We start from the raw sequence: 24292 nt of genomic DNA on the forward strand, positions 1-24292 counted from the left end.
AAGTTACAAACCTTCTAAATTACTTGGAATCACACACACACACATATTTAATATTTCAACTTCCCGTGTACATTTTAATTATGACTATGCATGTTTGAAAGTATCATTACTTTTAATTCTTCAATTTTGAAAATGTTCTAAAAATATATATTTTGTTAAGATAAATGAAAATTTTGGTGTGATAGTTAATGTGGAAAATTTAGAAGATACTTGATATTATTATTTATAGCTACGTAGAAAATTAAGCGTTGGAATAGATTGAATTTAGAACTAATTTTTATTTTCGTAGAACTATTTGAATTAATATTTAAGTAAATTTTACTTATTTAAAAATGGTATAAATTTTATAATTAAAATATTCAAATTTATAATGTGACTCACATTATGTTTCTAAAAGTTACATATGCACAAGATATTTATTCCATTTTAACTTCCTTTCAAAAATATATGAATTTTAATAATTATATATATATATATTGAAGTAGACAACAAAGTTGACATTTAAATTAAGGTTTGTTACTCTAACCACAAGTGATATCATAAAGTATCACCTTTCTTCTTTTTCAGTTAAAATTTATTGGATCTTTAAAATTGGGTCAATTTTATTAATTATTCCTTTTCTTTTTAGAAAATAATATTTCTCAACTAATACAAAGAAAAACCTCTATCTTTTTGTTTTATATTTTGATAAGATTTCAATTCTTTTTTGGAAAAATGAAAATGATCCTAAAACAAAAATCTAATCAAGCTAAAACTTTATATGTGTAAATATCTATCTTTTTCCTTTTTTAAAAGATTTATTTTAAGTATTATTATATGATGCTTTATAAATTTCTTTTTTTAAAAAAAAAAACAGTAGGTGAGATATTATAACCTTCAAACGGTTAAGAATTTCGCGTTGGAAAAATAAAGGATGACATTTCTTCCAAATTTGATTTTCATACTAACAAACATATTTTGAAATTATTTTTAAAAATGAAATGACTCTAATTTAATATCTGATTGCATTAGAAAAGATCTTTATAATTATTATACATAAAAAGGAAAAAAGAAAGAGAGAATATATTATTAAAAAGTAGTTTAATAATAATGTGAAAAGAAAAGGTGGGGTGAAAGAAGGAAAAATAAATGGAGAAAAGGAGAAAACGTTGAAAGGATGACTGGAAATAAAGACGATTGAAAGAAAGGTTTAATTGGAAACTGAGCTGTCCGTAACGTTGAAAGGATCACTCCAAATAAATATAACCTTTAATTATTACTTCTTTTAATATTTGTTTATTTCTCTTTTCTTTTTCTTGTTGCTTTTAATTACGATTTCTTTTAGGGTTGTAACCGTTGATAAAATTCTTTATTAGAAAAATGGTTAAAAATATAAAATTTTGATAAAATAAGTAATATTTATACAAAAATTAACCCTAACAAATTTTGTTTATTTTCTTATTTTTATTATTCAACCAAATTCATCATTTTTATGTTATTTCTGTTTTTTTTAAAGAATTAGGATCATTTTTTGAAAAATCGTTTAAACATTTTTTTCTCGATCTATTTTGGGTGAGATTGACTATTGATTGTGTTTGGAATTTTTAGTGAATCTTGCTAGATGTTAGACGGAACTCGTATTTGTAAAAAAATTTCGAATATTCCGAAATCTTAACTAATTTTTTAGTCTTGAGAAAATTTGAAAACGGTGATTTGTGCCTGATTTTTCGAATTTGAATATAAGTGTTTTTCTTCCATCATGTTTTCCAATCTTATATCAAATCTTAACTAACTATATGCTAAATAATTTTTTATACAATTTCTCAAATCTTTTATTTGTTCCATAATTAAGTTGACACTACGGTAGAAATCTTATTTACAACAACAATTTTATACAAAATTTTGCAAGATTATAATATAAAATTTGACGAGAGTTAATTTTTGGTAAGAGATTTGATTGGTCTTGATTCATATGAGATAAAATTGTAGAAAGTCCAAAATTTTAGGTTTTCTTGTCAGAATTTTGCCAGTTCATAATTTTTTTCAAATATCGGTTATCTGCATAGTTAAAGTTTTGAAAGAATAAAAAAAATAGTTAAGATTTGTGATAAATTTTAGGAATATTTGAAAAATGGTAGAATAAACGATTTTTAAAAAAGGGTGCTTGTTACTCCCCACCCACATTCGGCCCTTCTCGCATCCTAGGTGTGGTCGTGACTTGGGCAGCTCCAACGTCTCTAGAAGAAACGTTAAAATGCTCTAATCTAAACTTAAGAACATGTTGTATGGGTAATAAAGAAATTGACAACTTTATGTTCCTTAAAACAAATACAAAGCTTTATTTTCTAAAAAACAAAAACTCCAAACTCTCAACGCCTAGCACAACTCCTAATGCATGTCTTAACGTTTAGTAACCTGCCTCTTCTTAGCAGCCTCTACGCTTTGCATCTCTTGCCTGAGGAAGGGAAACTGGCCTAATGCTCAATGAGTGATAATCTAGGGAAAACCTTTCAGAGAAACAAGTACACACAATCATTTACAACACTTCAACGCGCCTTAATACGCACCAAGTATATCAAACATCACATTAGCTTCTGCTTATTCCTCTCCCCTAGACATTAAACCTTCTCAACGCATAGATCACTGTGGTGATTCTCATTTCATCATCAGTATCTCTACGAATCCTTGTTCAGTTCCAGTTGCTCAAGCGACAAACTTAAACACAGACCACTCAACGTGTTTAGCCATCTTTCTACCAAGCTGACCACTCAAAGCAAGACATCCTCTAATCTTATTTGCGCATAATAGCTAGTTTTTGGTAGGAATAAAGCTAATAGTTTACTCACATACAAGCATCATATAAGAAATATATAATTTCAAACAATCATGCTTTTCATATAAATCATAAGTAAGATTACAACATGTAATACACTATATATAACATGACTTGGAAGAAAAGCTTTAGAAATCTTCGTTCTCTCTTTGGAAGGGTCACTCACAAAGTTAAACTTCCTTTACCCTTTCTCTCCTTCTTATCGACTAGACCTTCTCTTTTTCCCTCTTGTCACTTGGACTTCTTTTGACATAGTTTTGCTTAGAACTTCTTTTTGTAAGTTTCCCTTTCGAACTCTTTAAGTGTTATTTAATACTAATCCTAAGCTAGATTGGTCATCTTTAAACTCATCTTATCTTGTCACCTTCTTCTTTGCGTCTTACACATATGGGTTTAATATTTCTTTTAAGCAGGCTTAACTTAAACTTAACACATAACTTAATATTTTCATTCTTGTATGTGTTTCAGTATATGTATTTTGATCCTTGTTCGTTTTAAAAAAACTAGAAATTAAAATATCATTTTGGTCCCTATACTTTAGAGTTTGTTCAATTTTAGTCCATGTACTTTCAAATGTTAAATTTTTATCCACGCTACTGATTTGTTGAAGATTTTTTCATTACTTTTTATTTTTTATTAGCATTTTCACCATAAACTTTCAAATTATATTCACTTTTTTGTTTTTCAAATAAAAATTACGATTATTTAATCAATTTCAATAAATATTAATTTCGAGGAACTAAAATTAATATATATTAAAAAGTACAAAAACTAAAATTGAAAGTTGAGAAGTACAATAACTAAAATAAGCAAAAATTGAAAGTATAAGATCCAACATAAACCATAACCACAAATATCTAGACTTTACATCGAAGTTCTCGTTTGGACTTGTATTCTTCATTTTATTTTAAATTATTTAGTTTGACAACATGTATATATAAGCTATGTTCATGTATAGCTGTTCCTTCTAGTTGTATACTTTTTTAATTTGCCTATTTTTATCACAATACCAATCTTCTTTTTTCATTTATTCTCATCATCATCGTACTCTCAAATCTCCTATTTTAAACCATTAAAATCCAACTTCTTTGTAATATCATTGCAATATGAAAGATAATTGATATGACATAGACAGTGATACCATATTATTTGTTAGTAAAAAGTCATATTGGTGTGAATCTCCGAGACCAAATAAGGTATTTTATTAAACAATTGGACTTATGAAAAGAGAATTTACAAAAACCAAAAGAACAAATCTATTTTCTAAACTAAAACCATTTTTGAAACTAAATTAATAAATAAAAGAAAACAAACAAACAAACAACCGAAATTAGAAGTCCATGGTTTTTGACTATTTTGCAACCACAAAAGGACGGCAAGGCGGCAGAAAACGGGACCCATTTTTGTCATTTCGCTATCTTCAAATACGTGTATTGCATGCACACGGCATATCATGCGGTCGCAGTCAGTTTCACCATTAGATTCAGCAAATTACACGTGGCAGAAGCAGGAAGCAGTGGATGACATCATAGTCACTCTAACTCACCAATCATCTTCTTTCCTTTTTTTTTTACCACCAAAGCGTGTGAAAAGCACTTCCCCCATCAAATTCAATCACTAACCTAATTTTTCATTTTTTTGTGCTTCTAGAAGGATCAAATTAAGTATAAAACTTTATATTTGGTTCATCCATTATTATAAGTTTGGGATTTTTATTTAGGATAAGATATGGATTGTTCAAATTTAGGTAAAATATGATCATATTTGGATATGGTGGGGACATTTTTAATATGTCCTAAAATTTTGAAGGAATTAGTTTACCACATCACTAATATTTTAGAAATGTCCTAAAATCAGTAATAGTTCATTTTCTATATTTCTAACAACATTTATAAATAAAATTTGTGCATACATTTTCTACAATTATCAAATGCACTCTAGCTTGTTTTTTAAAAATTATATCTCAAACATACCTTATTTTCTACTTGTTAATTTTTGCTTTTATCTATGAACACAACAACTTATAAATTTTTGGAAAAACTTTCCTTACTTGTAAAGGCTTTAAAAAGAAAATTGACTTAAGAAGTTCATATATAATCACAAGAAACTTCGCTTACATGGTTTTGGTTTGTTTGGTACTAATGTTATTATATTTTTTGTTCAAAAGAATTGAAAGGTCAAGAAGACTGAAAAAGTAAATTAGGTCATATTTTTATGTAAAATAATATAACTTATTAGGTTATTCATGTAAAAAATAGAAAGGTTGAGATCATTTATGTAATTAGATCTAGTTATTTAAGTTATATGACTATATGAAAATGTTTTTTTAGTACAATAAATGTAAGGTATGAAAGCTTTAGACTCAAATATATAATAATTATGCTATGTTTACAAATTCATGGAACGATGACAAAATTGAATGAGAACAATAGAAAATAGTATTCGATCATATTATATAAACTAAACTTCCTTTTTTTTTTTCTTTTGTAAATATGAGATGATTAAAAATACCTAAATATTTAAAACTTGTAACAAACTAAAATGCTTTAAAAAAGATTGTATTTGTTTTTGAACTTTGACCTTCTCTTTATATATATATATATATATATAACGTTTGGATAAATATTTCAATCAATAAAATAATAATAATAATAATAATAATAATAAAAGGTTTCATTATTAATGTCTTAATCCAAAAGATTAATATTAAATCATAGAAAAGAAGAAAAAAAATAATTATATAAACTATACATTCCATGTCACATGGAATTTGACTTGTTCAATCTATTAATTAAATTTTATTGAATTTCTCTAAATTAATCACTTCTATTATATATATATATATATATATATATATATATATAATATAATATAAATGATTGAAAAGAAGCTTTCTAATAAAATTCTTATTACTCTAAAATAACCTATAAATTTGACATATAAATCTATGTTCTACTTAATAAATTTAAAAACAATAGTAAACCAATTAAAAAATTTATGAATATATTAAAAAAGAATGCATCATAAAATAATATAAATTAATGGAATAACTTTTCATCAACTAATCTTGTTTTCTTGTCTTATTCAAAAAGTGTTTGTAAAAGGCATCTCTCCCTCACCAATTTTCTTTTCTTTCTCTCTTTTTTTTTTTATTTTTTCTTTCCTCTTTTTTAAGTTTTAAATAACAAATTAATTATTAAAAGGTTTCAAATAATTAAAAGTGAAACCTCTATGTGAGGATTAATTTTTAACTTTAAAGATTCTTTTTTATACCATTTATTTTTATTAGGTTGGTGAGGGTGTGATCGAAGTTTCGATTTCAAAAAAGTGTTAAAAGCATGGATGCTAATTATCGTTAAACTTAATTGAATTTGATTTTTACAACAATTAGTTATTTGATCTTACCTATCCACATTTTATTACAATTCAATAAAGAACAATTTTATTTTAATTTGTCAAAAAAAAATTTATAAAAATTCTAGATCTAATAAACTAAAAAATTCGTAGTCAAGTTCGGAATTTTCAAAAATACAAATAAAATCATTTCCAAATTGATAATTAGTTTCAATAATGTTACAAGAAATTAGAAATATTTTAAGAAAAGAAAATACATGTGGGGAACTTCATTCAACATATATAATTATTTGCATCGATAGATATTCAAGTCTTTGATTTTTGATTTAAAGATATATGATTTAACCGGTTGAGTTATATTTAGATCGGTCATTTAAGTTAAAGATTAAACATTTTCTTAACAAATCATTTCTATATATTGAAAAAAAAAAACTAACATCAAGTAAAATTTTAAAAAATCTATGTATAATTGTCACTTTAATTACTAATAATCAAAACTTTGAGATTTATATTTTTCTCATATATTTTCAAAAATTATAGTCTTTAAACTTTTACTCTTTTAAAAGTTTGTGGGCAAAAGTTAAATCTAATAGATTGATTAATTTAAATACATGTTTGTTTCATAATTTAATTTTTAAAAGATGTCAATTTCAAGAAAGGAGAGTTGCGTTGAGTTTTTAAATATAGTTAATAATTAATTGGATATAGTAATTAAATTCAATCATTTATTTGTTCCACATTTTTTTTATATATATAATTTATTGAAACAATTGATTAGATTATGAATCTATGATACATCTCAATCAATTTTTCTTTTTAGAAAACATCACAATCAAAATTAATATAATGAGTTTCTCACATCACATGTTATTTATATATATATATATATATATATATATATATATATATTTTATATCTAATTCTTTAATAAAAACATCTATTTATTAAGTAATAAAGAGTATTCAAACTACGTGAATATAACTCTATCATTCAAGTATGTTAGTGGAAGTATAAATCTATAATTCAAATGGATAATTATGAAGGAAAAAAAAACAAATACCATAACAACTCTTGTTAAAGTATTATTTGATTATAAATCTTTAAAGAATGTTATATATTTAATGAATGTCACCATTCTATTGCAATAGCGTCTCATTTGGTTTGTCAAAAAAACACTTAATTAATGATAAAAATTTCATTTTGTGTAGTCAAATTTTTTAAAAAAGAAATGAAAGAAATTGTTGTTGAAGCACCCACTTATTTTATGTAAAAGTTGACTTGAGATCCTATTTTTTAAAATGTAATTTTATTAAAACAATGATGTATATATGAAATGTGCATATAATTGCAAAAAATAAATAATAATTGATAATAATATGGATATGATAACTTTAGAGGGGCAAAGTATGAAGGATATGTAAGGATAAGGCAGAAAAGTGATAGAAAGATCAAAAAGCTAAGAGAGATAGAGAGATATATATGATTTTCCACGTTTAAAATTGAATTAAAATTTAACCCCTTTTTTATTTAATTGGGTTATGCTCGTATTTATACTTTTTTTTTTCATTTCTATGAACTTTGATCCTTCGCTGCAAAATACTTAAGTTAGAAATAGGTTTAAGTTTTTGATTCTTCAACTTTGAATTTTGTTCTATTTTAGATTCTAAATTTTAGAAAACGTTTGTTTTGGTTGTTGAACAACAACAAAAAAAAAAGTGTCTAATGTGATCCTTTGCTTTCAAAATTCTAGTAACTTTTTAAAAGAGTAATGAGTAGGATTGTGTTTTTGGTCGTTTACTATTTCAATTCGTTAGTTGTTGACATTCTACTTCACTAACTTTGATCGTTTGTTCTTTCAAATTTGGAATATCTTTGTGGTTATTTAAGGTATTTTTTTTTTTCTTCTCTTGTTTCTCTTTTTCTTTAAACGAGGAAAATGAAGTAAATCACTAATACTAAAATGTATGTATGAAAAATAAATAAATTCTCTCTTGTTATTGTTTTTTATTCTTTTTATTTATTTGATTCAAATGTGGTATTAAGTTTGTTTGTGTGACATAAAAGATTTAGACTAAATTAGCAACATAGGTTATTTATCACATCTAATTAAGCATGATTGTATGCATTTAACCATCGTTTAAAAAGAAAATCAACTTTAACATAAAAACAACCAAAAGTTATAAAAATTAGTCAAAGGAGAAGATGTCAAAACTAGTTGACAAGAAATTAAATTAGAACCCAAAATAGTCTAATGGCTAAAACAAACGTTCTTAGTGAAAATAGAAAAAGATTCAAAATTTATTTACACCTTACAAATATTATAATTGGCATTTCATAAATGTTTTATAACTATAGTTGCAATTGCAATCCATTGGATGACTGACTGAAAAAAAAAAGTGGATATGAACTTTTAATTTGATTGAGTTGAACTTCGAATTTAACTAAGAGTAAAAAATATGTTGTTTTTCATATGCTTTGATTGCATTATAAAACATACACCCAATTGATAAGATTTGAGAGAAAGTGACATCAAATCTAAATTTTTGTTTAAATTTGCAAGTTTTAACAAAGTTATGCTATTCTTTTTTTAGACTACTCAAACTTAAAACTTAAATTCGTGCAAAACTTGATATCATTGAAATTATCAATTTCATGAAAATTATATTTCTTGATGACATAACATAAATAGAAATCATAAAATTAAATTAAATTGCACAATTTCATATCTATGGATGGCTTCGTTGGACTTGAGAGCATTAGCAAACCTCTTATCTATCCCCTCTAGATTGAGACACTCACAAATTCTATGAAACCTTCTTACAAGAATAGGCTTGTTATGAAAACGAGCTCGAAATGTTTGTATATTCCCATTCGAGATCGTTCTCAAAGAGGGTGCAATCCATGGTTTCCTTCTCGTTAGTCACAAGTGCAACTCAGTAGTATACCGGTTTACTTGCCTTCTCAAATGGGAATACATAGAATAATTTGACTTGGAGATCACCATTCATGGTTAGTACTTATGTTTTGCTAAAAAGAAACTATGAATTAATTAAAAAAGTTGATACAAATTTGAACACTTAAACACACACACACACACACAAGAAATAGGGGACCAACCCCACATGATTTAGTATGAACAGAATTATGAGAAGAAATCAAAATTGATCGACAAAGACTTTTAAAAAGTTCATTGACTCAATAAATTTACTTTTAAAAGAAAATGAAAAGAATGCATTGACATGGACATATGAATATGAATCTTCTATCATTCATATCTGAATTGGGAAACATATGGTCTGGTTGAACCTTAAGGTCTCGAATGAAAAACCAAAAATCAGGTGGTTACCAAATTCTTTGATTTTTGGTTTTTCATTTTTTGTAAAACTCTGCTTAAACATGGCAGATTCATAATTCTTGGAAGGCCTAAGAAGAAAGCAAAATGGCTTTTAATTTAAGCTAATTTCACATGTGATAGATGCAATGTTTTTTTTTAAAAAAATTCCACTTGCATCTCAGTATGGCTACATGTTTAAGCCATCCAGTAGTTAAACAAAAAATAAGCACGTGTTATGTATTAATATACAAGACGGGGTTTGAATCTTCTCTCGTAGTTCAGGTTTCACACTTGCTTTATTTTCATTCATTAACTTTCACATGTTATCATTCATTTTCCAAATATGATATAAAGTCTAGTGCATGTGATTTGTGTATCTATCGGAGGGTAGCAAAATTCATTCAAAAACGATAACAAAATATTTGGAAAACTTGTGGAAATGAAATGACCTTTTCAAATGCTTAAAACTATTTTGAATCTTTTTTTTCTTTTTTAAAACAGATCGTTAGTGTCAATAAGAAACGACAGAGCACAAATGAGAACCTCTCAAGATCACTAAAACAACAAAAGCAAAATGGAACAAAAACAGACAAAATCACAATGTAGAGAAGTTATTACAGCGTTTTTATGTTAGATGCTTGATCCATCATTGAATTGTCTAGGGTTTCCTTTTGGTGCTTCATGTATCTGTGACAGCACTAGTTAAAGATTTAGTAGATCATAAGTATGGTTATTAGAAGGGGGACAATTAGTAAATGACTAGTAAGTTGGTTATAGAATTTAGTTATAAATAGGAGTGAAATGAAGAATTTTGTGGAATTTCCTTTGGGAAATTTGGGAGAATCTAGCCAGGGCTACGTTATCTTATTGCTTTTTTTACAACGTTACATCAAATTTTCATATGTTTCTATCCTTCACTGTTCCAGTTGTTGTTCTTGAATATTCTTGTTAGGTCGTATTATATTCCAATAGTATCTCGTTGTGAGGATTATCGGTTGTACCCTTTGGATAATTCATTTATCAATGGAATGGTTTCTACTTTCTTATGAAGAAAATATTTGAATTGCCTAAAGAAATTTCCAAGTTTTTATAATGCATAAGATCACAGATAGTTAAGAATTAATGAACAGATGAACAGGGAGAACTACAACACAAACCTTATCAAGAATTTGAACTATCAAGAAGTTGAAAAGGCAAGGTCCATTACGAACATCACGGTGAAAAAAAGTAATTGGTTGGTTGGTTTTAATGGTAGGATCAATTTGAAAAAGGCAAAATACTTATCCTAATCCAAGACCTAATAGCAGACCAAGTGTAGTAATTAAGTTCTAAGAACTTAGAACGACAATAGTCATCAAATGTGATTTCAGAACAAACAAAATATTTCTCGAAAGAATCAAACTCAAAAACCGATTAACAGTAATACCTGTATAATGCTGCAGTTAATGAGTTTGTCTGATAACAAACATCCAGCATTCTTCATTTGAAAACTGCAAAAAGAAAATGAGATAAAAGGATTAAGTATTGAATCTTGTATATGTGATTGTCAAAATAAAGATGCAAGTCGTGCATGAAAAGCAGCAAAGCCACATGAATAATAAACCAACAAAAGCCATCTTCTAACAAAATATAAGGACGAAAATCAAATAACTTTTTGCTGTTTAAATCAACGCGTTTAAAAGGATGTCAGATTGTTTGGAACTATGTTGATCATCTTCAACAGCAGGTCTCTTCATTCTAGAGGATAAAACAATATAAATAATCAAGAACAAGAAGCACTTCCCACGGTAAAGCGACCAAGAGAAGACTTTTTGTTTCAAAGAAACAGAAGGAAAAAAAAAAAGCGCATCAAATTAGGCAATACTAAATCAATAAACCTAAAAGAATCAAGAGATCATTTATAATTACATGGTATTTTACAATCAACAGATGTCCCGGAAGAATCAATTAAAGAATGTTAATCTTCCAAAATACATAAATTACAAATTGCATCAGCATGGCCGAACCATGAATTACAAGTATGTTTGATTTGATCTGATGCAATCACAGGTAGGATGGAGTAATGAATAGTTAACCATAGAAAGTCCCTAATCCACCCTAAGATATCTGATAATGGAATGATTGTCGTGTATTTAGGCTCCCCAGTGTCAGCAATTGGTAGCAAATTTGCTGCCTTCGATAACGTTACACCGAATCAATATGGTTTACTCTGTTTGTTGTCTCTCTTCAGCTGGACTTTTAATTTCTTTCCACCTAATTGGCATCCATTCATCATACTTATTGCAGATTGAGCAGCCTCGGCAGAATCATAACTAACAAACCCTGTAGAGGGAAAAATGGTTAGACATCTACACGTACCAAAATACAGAAAACACTTTCATCTTCAACATTTGTTTTTGCACAAAGTTGCAGGCATGAAAATAGCAAGAAAAATTTTCAACCCCCATTAGAGGTATCAACTGTGCTCACCAAAACATTTGCTAACTCCAGATGTTTTGTCAACAAATACTTTAGCACTCAAAACTCGGCCAAATGCTCTAAAAGAGTTAGCAAGCTCCCGATCTCCAAATTCTTGGGGTATGTGATAAATAAAAAGATTAGCACCAGGTGGACCTAGAGAAAAAAAGATCGTGAACTATAATTCCCTGAAGCTCAAAACCAATCAGCAAATCGAGGTCAGATCAAAAGGGGAAAAACTATCTACCTTCAATCTGACCGCCAGACCCTTTACCCATACTAGACGTTGGAGAGTTCTTGCCACCAGTGAATGGCCCTGGACCAGGTGAACTGCTCACAACCCCTGGACTCATCATTCCTCCAGGGTACGCCATGGGATGCTGAAGAGCTGGAACTCCAGGATAGGCAGAGTAACTTGCAGGAGGCATGGCATAATTTCTAGTGGCCATACCTGGGCCAAGGTCAGGCGGGATCCCGCGCATTGCATTACCTTGGTTTAATTGAGGTATCATGTTTGGAAAACCAGATTGATTCTGCATTGGAGGTAGGTGATATTGCATAAGCCCATAACTTCCAGGAGCCTACAGAGAGAAAGTAAAGACTATCATTGGCTACCTTCGTGATTCAATATAAAAATGCTTAATTACAAACATAAAAATGAAAACCATTCAAAAGGAAATCGAGATTAAGATCATGGATCAGGTATCTGATTAATAACATTCATTACCATTCAAACAAAAACCGTTCTTTTCAAGTGCATGTTAACCAAAAGTACAAAAACAAGGACAACACAGATCCCTATGCAATAAATAAAAAGAGAGGAAAAAAAATCCTTGGAAATGCCACATACAAACATACAAATTGAAGAACCCTAAGAACAATCCCCTGCAAAACTGACCTGATAACCATAGCCGTTATATGGTGGAACATAACCCAGTGGCATGGCTCCAAACAGTGAAGGATGCTGGGAGTCTGCATTAAGCACATTAGTGGCCTGTGATTGAGCTTTCTGAGCTTTCCGAGCTTGCCTTTCCTTCTCTGTGTCGGCCCATTTAACAACCAAAGGGACACTGGATCCCTGAGTAGGGGAAACAATCAAATACATGATGCCTCCGTAAACATATGTCTGTATGTATAAATTAATAGTCTTCCATACTTTCAGTGGGGTAAAGGATATGAGTATAAGACAGACTATCCTACTTACAGGGAGCTAGAATTTTCATAATATGTCAGCCCTAAAATGACGTCGGCTTGTGCAAGAAGACTCAACTGTTGAGTACATTGAATTTGACTGGCTAATTTGACTTGAATTAAAAAAAATCCTTTCCAAAAAATTCCAACCAGTTATATAGTAGCTAAAAGGATTTTAGACGTCAAATAATAATAATAATAATAATAATAATAATAATAATAATAATAAAACCCACGAAAAGTGTTCAACATAACAAGAGCAAACAATATCTTTTTTCTGAAATGTCATTAAAATGTCGGGAAATAATAGAAGTGCCCACAAAGGCACAAGATATCAACAAGGTGAAAATGGATTTTCAGCAATATAAAGGCTTTCTATGATTTAAATGATTTTGGTATTAACCTCCTATCTTTTTTCGGAAATATCATGAAAATTTCATTACCTCCATTTTACACTTTCCGTTAATTGCCTCAAGTGCTGCAACAGCTTGATCCTTCGTCTCATACTTCAAGAATGCACAACCTGAACTTGAGCAACATATGGAGCTAATGGTGAAGATTCAACTGAATGTGTGATATCTTTCATAACTTCAACTAAATCAAGCTGAAACAAACCGAAAGCTACCTTTACTTGTCTGCTGTGAACCTCTTAATATTTGCAAGTCTTTTATAGTTCCATACTGAGAGAAAAGACCAGAAACTTCATCTTCGGATACATTTTTCGGAAGCATTCCAATAAAGAGTTTGTGTTCTGCTCTTTTCAGAAATAACCAACCATTACTATCCATACAAACTAAATATTAATCTTTCAGGAAGATAAATACAAGATCATTAAGAAAGTAGCAATGTAGATTCATGGATGTTAGGAACCATCTTTTAGATGAGATATTCAAGCAGGGAATGATATTAAACCTAGTCTTTCCAGCTCGCCATCTGCATATTTAACTTGCAACGGACTAGAAGCCTGGATTGAAGAGAAAATGAGAGGCATTACTACACACTTTGACGATAACAATGTTTAATTACAGATTTAACGGAAAAATTAAAAGCCATCTATTTTATCAGAGGTATGGTTCATTGACTATAAACTATATCTAAGTGCTGATTTGGTCCTCCAAAATTCAATTGCAGTGTTAGGACACATTACTAGATCAAATCCAGTTCGGTGCAATGGCAAGGGCAAAAGAAAAATAGAAAAGAATGTCTCGGCAAGCATGCATTTAATATTTCAAAATACCTACGATTCATCAAATTAATTCTAGGAATAGAATACAAAATAAATTAAATTAAATAATTTGAGTCCACTCTACCACTATTTCCTAAATATTGCACCATAATTCCATAAATTTAGAAACATTAAGAAGCTCCCAAGTGAATCAGAAATATACTTCACGTGAAATGCCTAAAGTCAACTCTACAATTATTTCCTAACCAACTCACCAAAAATTTAATCAATGGTTATCGATGATATATTATCGATAGATTCGATGGAAACCCGTATTCTTCCTCGCATAATGAATACGTCATTATTTCGCTTCAAAACGCCTTTTATCACTCAACGGGAGACCAGGCCAATTCCAAGCAAAATGATAACATCAGAAAATCAATGCTCGGATCAGAAGTTGATCCCACTTCATTGATGTGGAAATCTAGCTTAATTTAGTAAAAATCATTTCTCTAAAAGGGTTGTCTCTTTTTCCTTTTGTTCATCACAAAGCCATATCTTTGCATTCAATGCTAAATCACAAGGATAACATCTTTCAGAATTAAAGAGCTTGATTCCGTAAAGCATAATTAAATAAAACTATTATAGTAAAAGAAAAAATGAAAAGATCAATAATTATTTTTCCTTAAATAGAGGGAAGTGAAATCTTAGAGGGTCTGCCAAGTTGCTTCAACGAGAGATGTAGAGCGCTCAATTAGTTCATTTTCAAGTCCAAAATATAAGATGTATCACAATGTGGTGTAGTCTGAAACTAGAAAACAGCTTTTACGGAAAAGCCAAGAGTTTTAGAATTTCAAGGTTATTGATAACAGCAATTACGCACAAGGCCAAGTCTATCGCATCGATCAATTGCATTGATTAGCATTATCGACAAGAAAAAAGAAAAGACATAAAAAACAAAACAAAACAAACATTGAGAAGAGAGAGACAGAGAGAAATAAAAATTATTAATAATTGGCAACTTAAACATCCAGATTCCACTAACCCCAGGCAAAGTTTTCTTGTTATGGCAAGCATTGACCGCCTTATCCGCCTCTTGCCTCGAAGGACAAATCACGAAACAGCAACCTGAAAAATGCAGCAACCACAACAAACAACAACAAAAGATTAGGGTTCAAAACATGAATTCACAATGTCAATCGATGATTAGACTCTACTCAAATTGAATCAAACCAGAAATCATCGCAAGCGAACATAACCAAAGAAAAACAGAGAGAAGGTGAGTGTAAACGTAAAACAAACTAAAGTAGTTGAAATTGAAATCAAAAGGGAAAAAAAAAAAAAAAAAAAACACCTCTAGAGGCGCGAGTGGTTTTGTCTCTGATGATGTTGACTTCATCCACAAGTGCAAACTCTTGGAACATTGTGAGAAGTTGAGGTTCGGTCATATGCTTTGGAACTTGACCAACAAAGAGTTTGACGCTGTCTTCTTCCTCCTGATTACTACTCTCCTTTCTCTCTCCTCCTCTACTCCCTTCCGCCATTAATGCCGGTTTGAAGCTTTCTCTCTCTAGATTTCGCCGTCAACTTCTCTCTCTGAGATTGGATTTTTCTTGGGAGAGTCTTCGTTGGGAAAAAATATAAAAATAAAAACTGAGGGATTCTTTGATGGCAAAAAATTGGATCTCTTCCAATAAATTTTTGTTATAATTATTAAATTGTATTTGATTTTGCCCTTCGCTTTGACGCTTATTTACTAATATGCCATTACAGCTGTTTTTACTTCTCCCTCCCTTTTTTGTTCTTTTGTTGTACCCGAAGTTGGTGTACTTATTTATGTCCGTCTTTAATTACCTTTTTACCCTTTTTTATATAAATTTCAAACTCATCCCAATATTCATACCCAAAAAATAACTTTTCTAAAATAAAACATTTTGAAAAAAATTATTAATAATAAATAACCTTTTTTTTTCCTCTCCATTTCTCTTCTTTTCTATAAAAGAAACAATCAAACTATAAAGTATTTTCATTACATGAATTAACTTATTTTTAAATATACAAAAATCAAATAATAAATATTGATAGGTATCTTTCGGAGTCTATTGTGATTTATTATCAATAGAAAGTAAAATTTTGTTATATTTATGAATAATTTCATCAATTTTGTTCTTTAAAACTATTTTTCTTTTATCTATTCCTAAGAAAACAATATTAAGTAATAAAAAAAGTTGGCGGTTAAGTTTAGAGTTTGAATAAATGGATCATAATGAAAAACATAATGGGTTCGAGAGTAAATTTTCAAATAATATTGTAGACTTTTTTATTAATTTAAATCTCAAATTATAAATGTTAGATTAATTATAAATTTGATCTCCATATGAATTTGAAAATATTAAAATTTAAAATTTAACGATTTAATAAATTCTCATAAATAGTTCGTACAGTTTGATAAATCTCATGTAGTTAGAAATTGTGTGTGTTTTCTTTTACCATTTACCATAAGGAATGTGAATAAAATTCTAATGTTTTCTCAAATTATATGGCCAAATTTGGTATTTTAACTTAAAATATTTTATCCTTTTTGTTAAATTACTATTTTAATTCCTATAGTTTGAAATATTGAAAATAATATTTTGGTAAAATATTAATTAAATATCACAAATAAACTAAAAATAATGGTAAATTTAAAATTTATTAAAAGTTAAATTTGGACCATTAAACTTAAAAGTAGCTTACCTAAACTAAAAAACAAAATTAAACTTTTATTTATTATTTATTATTTATTTTGAAGAACCTGAAAATAAAAGCTTAAAAAAGCATTTAAAAAAGAAAGAAAGAAAGAAAGAAAGAAAGAAAGAATTTTGGAAGCTTTCTTTTTGTGAAAAGATTTTGCATGTGTTTGATATATCATTAAATTTAAAATTCCCCTTTTCCTAATTGTCTTTATTATAATTTCCATCTTTTCAATTCAGGAAAGGAACACACAAATCTATCTTTTAAATTAACCTTTTGGAAAAATAAGGAAATAAAAAAGAAAAAACAATAAGGATATGAAAAGACCTATTTTCTTTTTTTGTTTTCTTTTCTAAATTCCAACAACACTAAAAGGTTCAAATTTAACCAAAACACACAGAAAAAAACACAACAACATTTGTCTTAAAATTACTTTTTAAAATACTAATTTCTCTATAAAAATTTTTTTATTTAATTTTAATCTAAAAATGTTATCTAACTATTTACAAAATATAAAAAAATAAAATAAAAAACTTAAATATCCTATTGAGAATGTGATAGTTTTTGTTATACACGGGAAATAGTTTAATTTTTATTGTTATATTTGAAAAATGATCCAATAATTTATTGACCAAAATGGTATTTTAATTTATTAATTTATATATTTAGTTTTAATTTGACTTTAAATTTTAGCGTAATTATAATGGGTAGCAGTTTTTAGAATAATTATTAAGTATATAGTAATATTTAAAAAAAATTGTATGTATAACAAAATCTATCGGTAATAGACTTCAATCGTTGATAAAATCTTATGATTTATCAATAATAGACCAACATTTACTACATGGTCTATCAGTGATGGATAGATTTCGACAGATTTTGCTATATTTGCAAACTTTTTAAAATGTTGTTATATATTTAATTATTTTGAATATAATTGCTACATTTGCAATTAAACCTAAACTTTAAAGTAAATTTATTGTAATTATATCCTCAAACTTTTAGTAACAGTAATTTAATTAAAAATTTAAAATGTGATAAATAGTTTTAGAAGAAAAATAAACTAAATTAAAGTGTATTTGCAAATATACAATTAAAAACAGGGATAAGATTCAAAGCTCAAATTAACCAATTGATTGAGAACATATTTTTGAAGCGATGGAGCTAGATCATATCGACCAACATTGTTATATAATTTAAAATATTGGATATCATAGATATTACTTTTACTTTTTTTTCTTAAACAACCATTGAGTCAAAAAAAAATCATTAAAACGCGTATAAAATATGCAAATTTCTAGAAGCTCATAAATTCATTTAAATTATCGTTTTTCCTCCCAAATCTCCTTAATTTCATACCTACATGAATCGATAAACGTACAATATGAAAATATTGTTTCTAAAATCATTTCAAATAAAAGCAAATGAGAATAAAAAATTGTAACTTTTAATGAAGAAACTTTTTCATAAATATAATAGACTATTAAAATATTTACGGCTATTTTTTAAATATTTCAAATTTGTTCTTTCTTCTAATCGATAGTCTTTCTTCTTTCTCTTTTTTTCGCTACGATTTCTTTCCATCGTTTTTCTTCTTTTTCTTTTTTTACGTCGTTTGATTTCTTTTCGTCGTTTTTCTTCTTCTTCTTCTTTTTTTTTTTTTTACATTCATCAAATATAAACAATCATGTAAAAAAAAAAGCTAAATCTAAAGTATCGCATATAAAAAATCTTGAAAAAAAAAATCATTAAGATTGGATTAACCAAATCTAACAGTAAAAAAAATAAACGTACATAAATTTAAACGATCGTGTACTAAAAGAATTTTAAAAAATAGTTTAGCCAAAATATAAACGATCGTAAATAAAAAAAAATCTTTAAAAAAATCGTTTAGCCAAATTTAAACTATTTTTTTTTAAAAAAATGTTTAGATAGTGTAACCAAATCAAACAATAGAATTGAAAAAATAAACGATTCAAATCTAAATGGTCGTGTACCAAATATATTAGGCGCATTGTTGAAGGGTGTGGTTGATAGTGCATTTTGCGGTTTTATTATATTTTTGAAAAGACCCACTACTAATATTCATTTGAGAATTCATGGAAAGAAAAAACCTAAAAAGAAGTGAAGTTTTTGTTAATAAAATTACTAGCACGTAATTAGAAACAAAATGGCACTATATATGGTTAATCAACCTTAAACCCTATAATACTTCACAGTTCAATCACTCAAAGTTAAAAGTTAAGAGTGAATACATTAAAAAATAAATAGAGAGAAGGTGAATATTTAAAAGAAGATAGAAGAAAAAGAGTGCATTAAGTGAAGAGTTTAGTAAAATGGTAGAAGTAGAAGTAGAAGTAGATTAGAAGCGGGGGGGAAGAAAGAGGGGGTTGTGATTTGTGGGCGTTAGTTGGTGGGCTAACTTAAGCGGTGCAAAGAAATGTAGTGGAGTAGGGGTAAAATGGTAAGAAAGGGGGGGGGGGGGGGGGAGAGTGGCATGGTTGTAATATAGCGAGAGAAAGAAGGGTAAAAGGTTAAAGAGGACAGACTGTCCGGGGGGGGAAACAAAGGTTCCTCCAGGGTGAGGGTGCGCCCCAAACACGGAGAGACCAAGCTGTTTCTCGTGTGCCAAATCAAATTGCCTCCTTCCACACCTTCATTTTAATCCTTTTCTGCCTTTTCTTTTTCTACTTCTTTTTCTTTTATTATTATTATTATTATTATTATTATTCAAATTTAATAATAATAATATGTATTTTTTTTGTTTTTCTTTTACACATTTATTTTCACACGTACATTCTAAAGTAACATACTTACACCTTGAACAAATGCATCCTATCTCGATGAAAGGTAATATTCGAATTTTATAAAAAATATATACAGAGAGAGAGGTAAAATGGGTATGTAAAGATTTTTCCTACGTACTCCTTTTAATATTAGAAAAAAGATAGTGATAGATATAGTGTTTATTTAAATATTATACTTTTAAACGTCTCAATTTCAAAGATTACACTAAAGACGATAGATTGTACTTCAAATTTTTGCTTTTAAAGTTAAAGTGAACATAGCTTAATAGTAATTAACATATATTTTAATTCTTCTAAGTTAAAGGTTCAAATTTTCGTATTTTCACTTATTGTAGATAAAGTCGTGTTTTTTAGGACAATAATTATAAGGAAGGATCAAACCTCTAATTTAAGATATTTAGTATGTGTTAATTACAGACGTAACTAAATCCTAATTTAGCCAATTTTGTTAATTATATTGATAACATAGTAAATTTGGTTAATAAACTTTTGTTTGTTGAGACATTTATTTTAGTTCATAAATAATTATAACATCTATACTTTCTTTTTCAATTTTTTACAATTTAAAATCAATTTTATATTTCAAATTCTTATAAAGTTTTACTTTTTTTTAGTTGACAATAAAAGTTAACATTAACGTTATATAATTCATATCATGATTGTAATGATTGCATGAAATATAAGGTTCGGTTTAATAATTATATTATTTGACATTTTTGTTTAGGGTTTTTGAAAATATATATATTATTCTACCACTTTGTTATTTAAAAAGAGAAAAAAAAAAGTAAGTCATATATTGAGGCTAAATAGTTTGGGATATAATCATATACTTTTATAAATTTGTTTCCACATGTTTAACTTGATTAAATTTTGGAATATACGATGATCCGACAACTTCAACAGTCTAGACTATTCAATTCAAATTACAGGAGTCAGGTTAGTTGGTTTTGTTTTTAGAATTGAGTTTGATTGAATTTTTGTTGATTTTGTAGGTTTACCCAATTTAATCCAAAATATATACGTAGGAGGGATGAATTTGTGATTTTTTTTTTTAATGTTTTCCTATCATGAATGTTTGTGTTTGTTTAAAATTTTACGATAAATTTAGACGTTTTAAACTAGTAAGGAAAACAAATAATAATTTGACAACCTAATTCAATTCAATTTAGTTTGAATTTTAAGTGTTAGAAGTTGTTTGGGTTTTGGAGACCTTGTTTAAATATATATGGCATATCAACTCGAATTTTCATATAAGTTCGAAAAGACAACATAATTCAATCCTCAGTTACGCCCTATGTTCGAGAAGATATTTTTTTTAACAATGTCTTTATCTATTTGTTACGCATTATTTTAAATATATATGATATTAATATGAAAACTAATTATATTATATTGCTTGATTGACATGTAGAACCTATTTCTTAAAATTAAAGTTCAAGACAGCAATTAGCCATTTGAATCTTCAAACTCTACAAGTTGAAATAAAATTAAATTTAAAAGCCTACATTTATTATTGCAAACAACATAAATTTTTTAGAAGTCTTGTTTACATAAGTTTAAGTTGACTAATAATAAATATATTAGTTGAGGTTCAAATAAAAAAAAAATGAATATGTGAAAATAAAAAGTTGTTGAAGTGTTTACATTTGATTTTTTTCTTTTTATTATTTGTTGAAAAAACCCCAACTTTTATTTCAAGTGTATGTAGATGATAAAATTCGAACTCATATAAAATTTTCTAGTCGGAGTGTTTGTCATAGTTAATAAGTTAAAAGCTTATTTTTTGTAAAGCTATCATCTATTTTTTATAATGAAGTTCATAGGTGTTCCTTATTTGAAACTAGTAAAAATGTTCCATGATAGAGGGTCGAGGTAGAGACAGATTAGCAAGGGCCCAATTGGCCGGGAGTGAGGCGAGCCAACTAGGTTTTGTCGCAATAAACCTACTTCTTGCTTGTGTTGAGTCCGATTTTAAGATTAAGTAATGAACTCTCCTATTTTTAACTTTTCTAAAATTACCCATAAGTCCATAACTATATAATTAAAACTACACAAATGTGACAAATTTGAAGTTTGTCACCTATTATTATTATACCCTTTTGAATGTTTAGTCTTTGACTTAGTTAGGTAATATATTTAATCTAAAATTAATTCTACCATTTTAGAATTCCAAAATCCAAACTTAAAAGTTAATTAATTAACTTTAGTTACAGCGTTTTCAATAATTAATTAACGTTCATTCTCAAGTCAACTTTAGTATTAATCCTTTTTCATTTATTTTGTTTAAACCCTATGGTCAATTTTGTATAATAAGTTTGTTTCTCTGGAAGTTTTGGTCATTAAAAAATAAAAATAAAAAATGGACAAACAAAATTTTGAAAGTAATGGATTAAATGAAATCAAAGTTGTATATAAAAAATATGTATTTGGTAGCAGATTTAGAAATTAGATTTTAGATTTAAATTCTTATAGATTGGTATTAATTACCCGCTATAATATTTGTCCATAGTAAGCTATTATTGACATGTTTTTATGTTAAACAAATTTTATATAATTATTAATTTGTAATATTATATAATTTATGAAATCAATTGAAATCTTGGTATATATGATACGAAGGAAGTTGGAAGTTAGGTCGTACAGTTTATAGTTAAAAGCTTTGTATATAGTCTCTATAGCACAGACTTGACAAACTATAAGGACTATATATAAAGTTACATCAAACTATAGAAATAAATTCAAACTTTTAAAATCATATAAACTAACAAAATTCAAACTTTACCCAAACTACAAGGACCAAATTTATAATTTAACATAATTTATAATACATTATATAGTACATATTTTAATTAAAAAAATAAACTGAGTTTGTAACATGATATATTGTATTTCTAAATGATTGTCTTTATTTAACGAAATTGTAAATTTTAAGTTTTTTTTTTTCTTTTGAGATGATGCATTTTAAGTTTTAAGATTTCAACTATGAATACATAAACATAAAAATTGTATTTTCAGAATTTATAATGTTTGGATTATCGAAAAAAATTTTAAAAACAAAATCCAAATTGTCCGTCAAGCACGTAACCTGGAAATGTTTTTATATATGTATTTTATGTTGTTTTTAGAATTTGCACGGTTTGAATCACATAATCCAAAAATAGCTTCTAAAAACAAATTTCAAGTTATCTTACTCCTTAGTAAATTTGACAACATAAAACAAAAGTCCTTACGCCTCAACTTCATCATTTGTTATGATAAAATTGTCAAAGAAAACGAACATATAAAAGAATGTATTTGACCAGGAATGTAGATGTTCAAATATTTACTATTTGAGTCAATTTTATTTGTGAACATTCAACCTAACACTTCATTTTTAGTTGGAGGTAGAACAAAAGTTAACTCCTCTCTAAACACAAAGAACTTTTTGGAATTAATTCTATGAGGATTAAAAATCACTTTCAAACATACTTGAAATAGTTAAAGATTAAAATGCAATTCAAGTATATGTACTCCCAATTATATTAAATACTTTTAACAAGTTGGATTTAGACACTTTGCCCCTAATTTTGAAAATTTTGATGTTGAAGTTAAGTTGAACAATTTTCATGATTGAATTTAGCCATTTTGGTGACATGAATAGGACGGTGTCAATAGTTGAATATTTCAATTTTCAAAATTTAACTTTATGGAGACATTAATCAAAATCACACTTTAAAAGAGTAAGTTTAAACTTGAAATCTCTATTCACTTTCTTCTTTTTCAATTAAATAAATCAACCAATCAGATGATCCTATTTTACAACAATTTTGTTTTGCATTAGTTTTTAATTATATAATTGTTGTCTTTTTCAATTTTGAAACACTCAATACTTTGTACATTCTTCTTTTTATTATTTAATTTTCAAAACTTATTCAATAATTAACTTATGCTTCTCTCTTTTCTTTTCTTTTTTTTTTTTTTATTTTTTTATATCTTAACTTTTGATACAAACGGAGAGATAATTACAAAATAGTAAATATAATAGATGATCGAGAGCTTTCAAATAATTTTTCCATAAATAAAGTATAAGTGAGTAATTAATTAAATGGAAGGCTAAACATTAACTCACGTTTACTTCAAATAAGTTGGGAGACTCAAACCTTCGTAAGAGTATCAAACTCATTCGTCTCCACAAATTTCAATTCTACCTTTTTCATTTTTTTTATATCTCATAGTCGGCCTCAATTACTCGTGAATCCCAACACCTCTCAAATTTCTGGTAATCATTATTACATTTCAATTTCTAAACTCCACCTAATTAGTTCCGAACGGGACGGGACTAGATATAAGAGGGAAGGGGAACTAAAATTCTCCACGAAATTTAGGAGAAATATTAGAGGGAAAAGGTTGAAATGGATAACACAAGTACCTGTCATGATAGCTGTAGTCCAACTCCAAAC

General features: G+C 27.6%; 1 protein-coding gene across 1 annotated transcript; it reads right to left on the minus strand.

Annotated features, from left to right (window-relative positions):
* Positions 1–11372: 11372 nt before the first annotated feature.
* LOC103492722 (RNA-binding protein BRN1) lies at positions 11373–15989 on the minus strand. The gene is made up of 9 exons (XM_008453201.3): positions 15668–15989; positions 15359–15441; positions 14061–14112; positions 13774–13899; positions 13592–13671; positions 12856–13035; positions 12205–12538; positions 11970–12113; positions 11373–11822 (listed from the first exon to the last, which is right to left on the minus strand). The coding sequence occupies exons 1-9, from the start codon at positions 15855–15857 to the stop codon at positions 11695–11697; spliced, it is 1317 nt and encodes a 438-aa protein (XP_008451423.1). The 5' UTR covers positions 15858–15989; the 3' UTR covers positions 11373–11694.
* Positions 15990–24292: the final 8303 nt, after the last annotated feature.

Source organism: Cucumis melo, chromosome 1 (assembly GCF_025177605.1).
Source record: "Cucumis melo cultivar AY chromosome 1, USDA_Cmelo_AY_1.0, whole genome shotgun sequence".
In the NCBI taxonomy this organism is placed as follows: Eukaryota; Viridiplantae; Streptophyta; class Magnoliopsida; order Cucurbitales; family Cucurbitaceae; genus Cucumis; species Cucumis melo.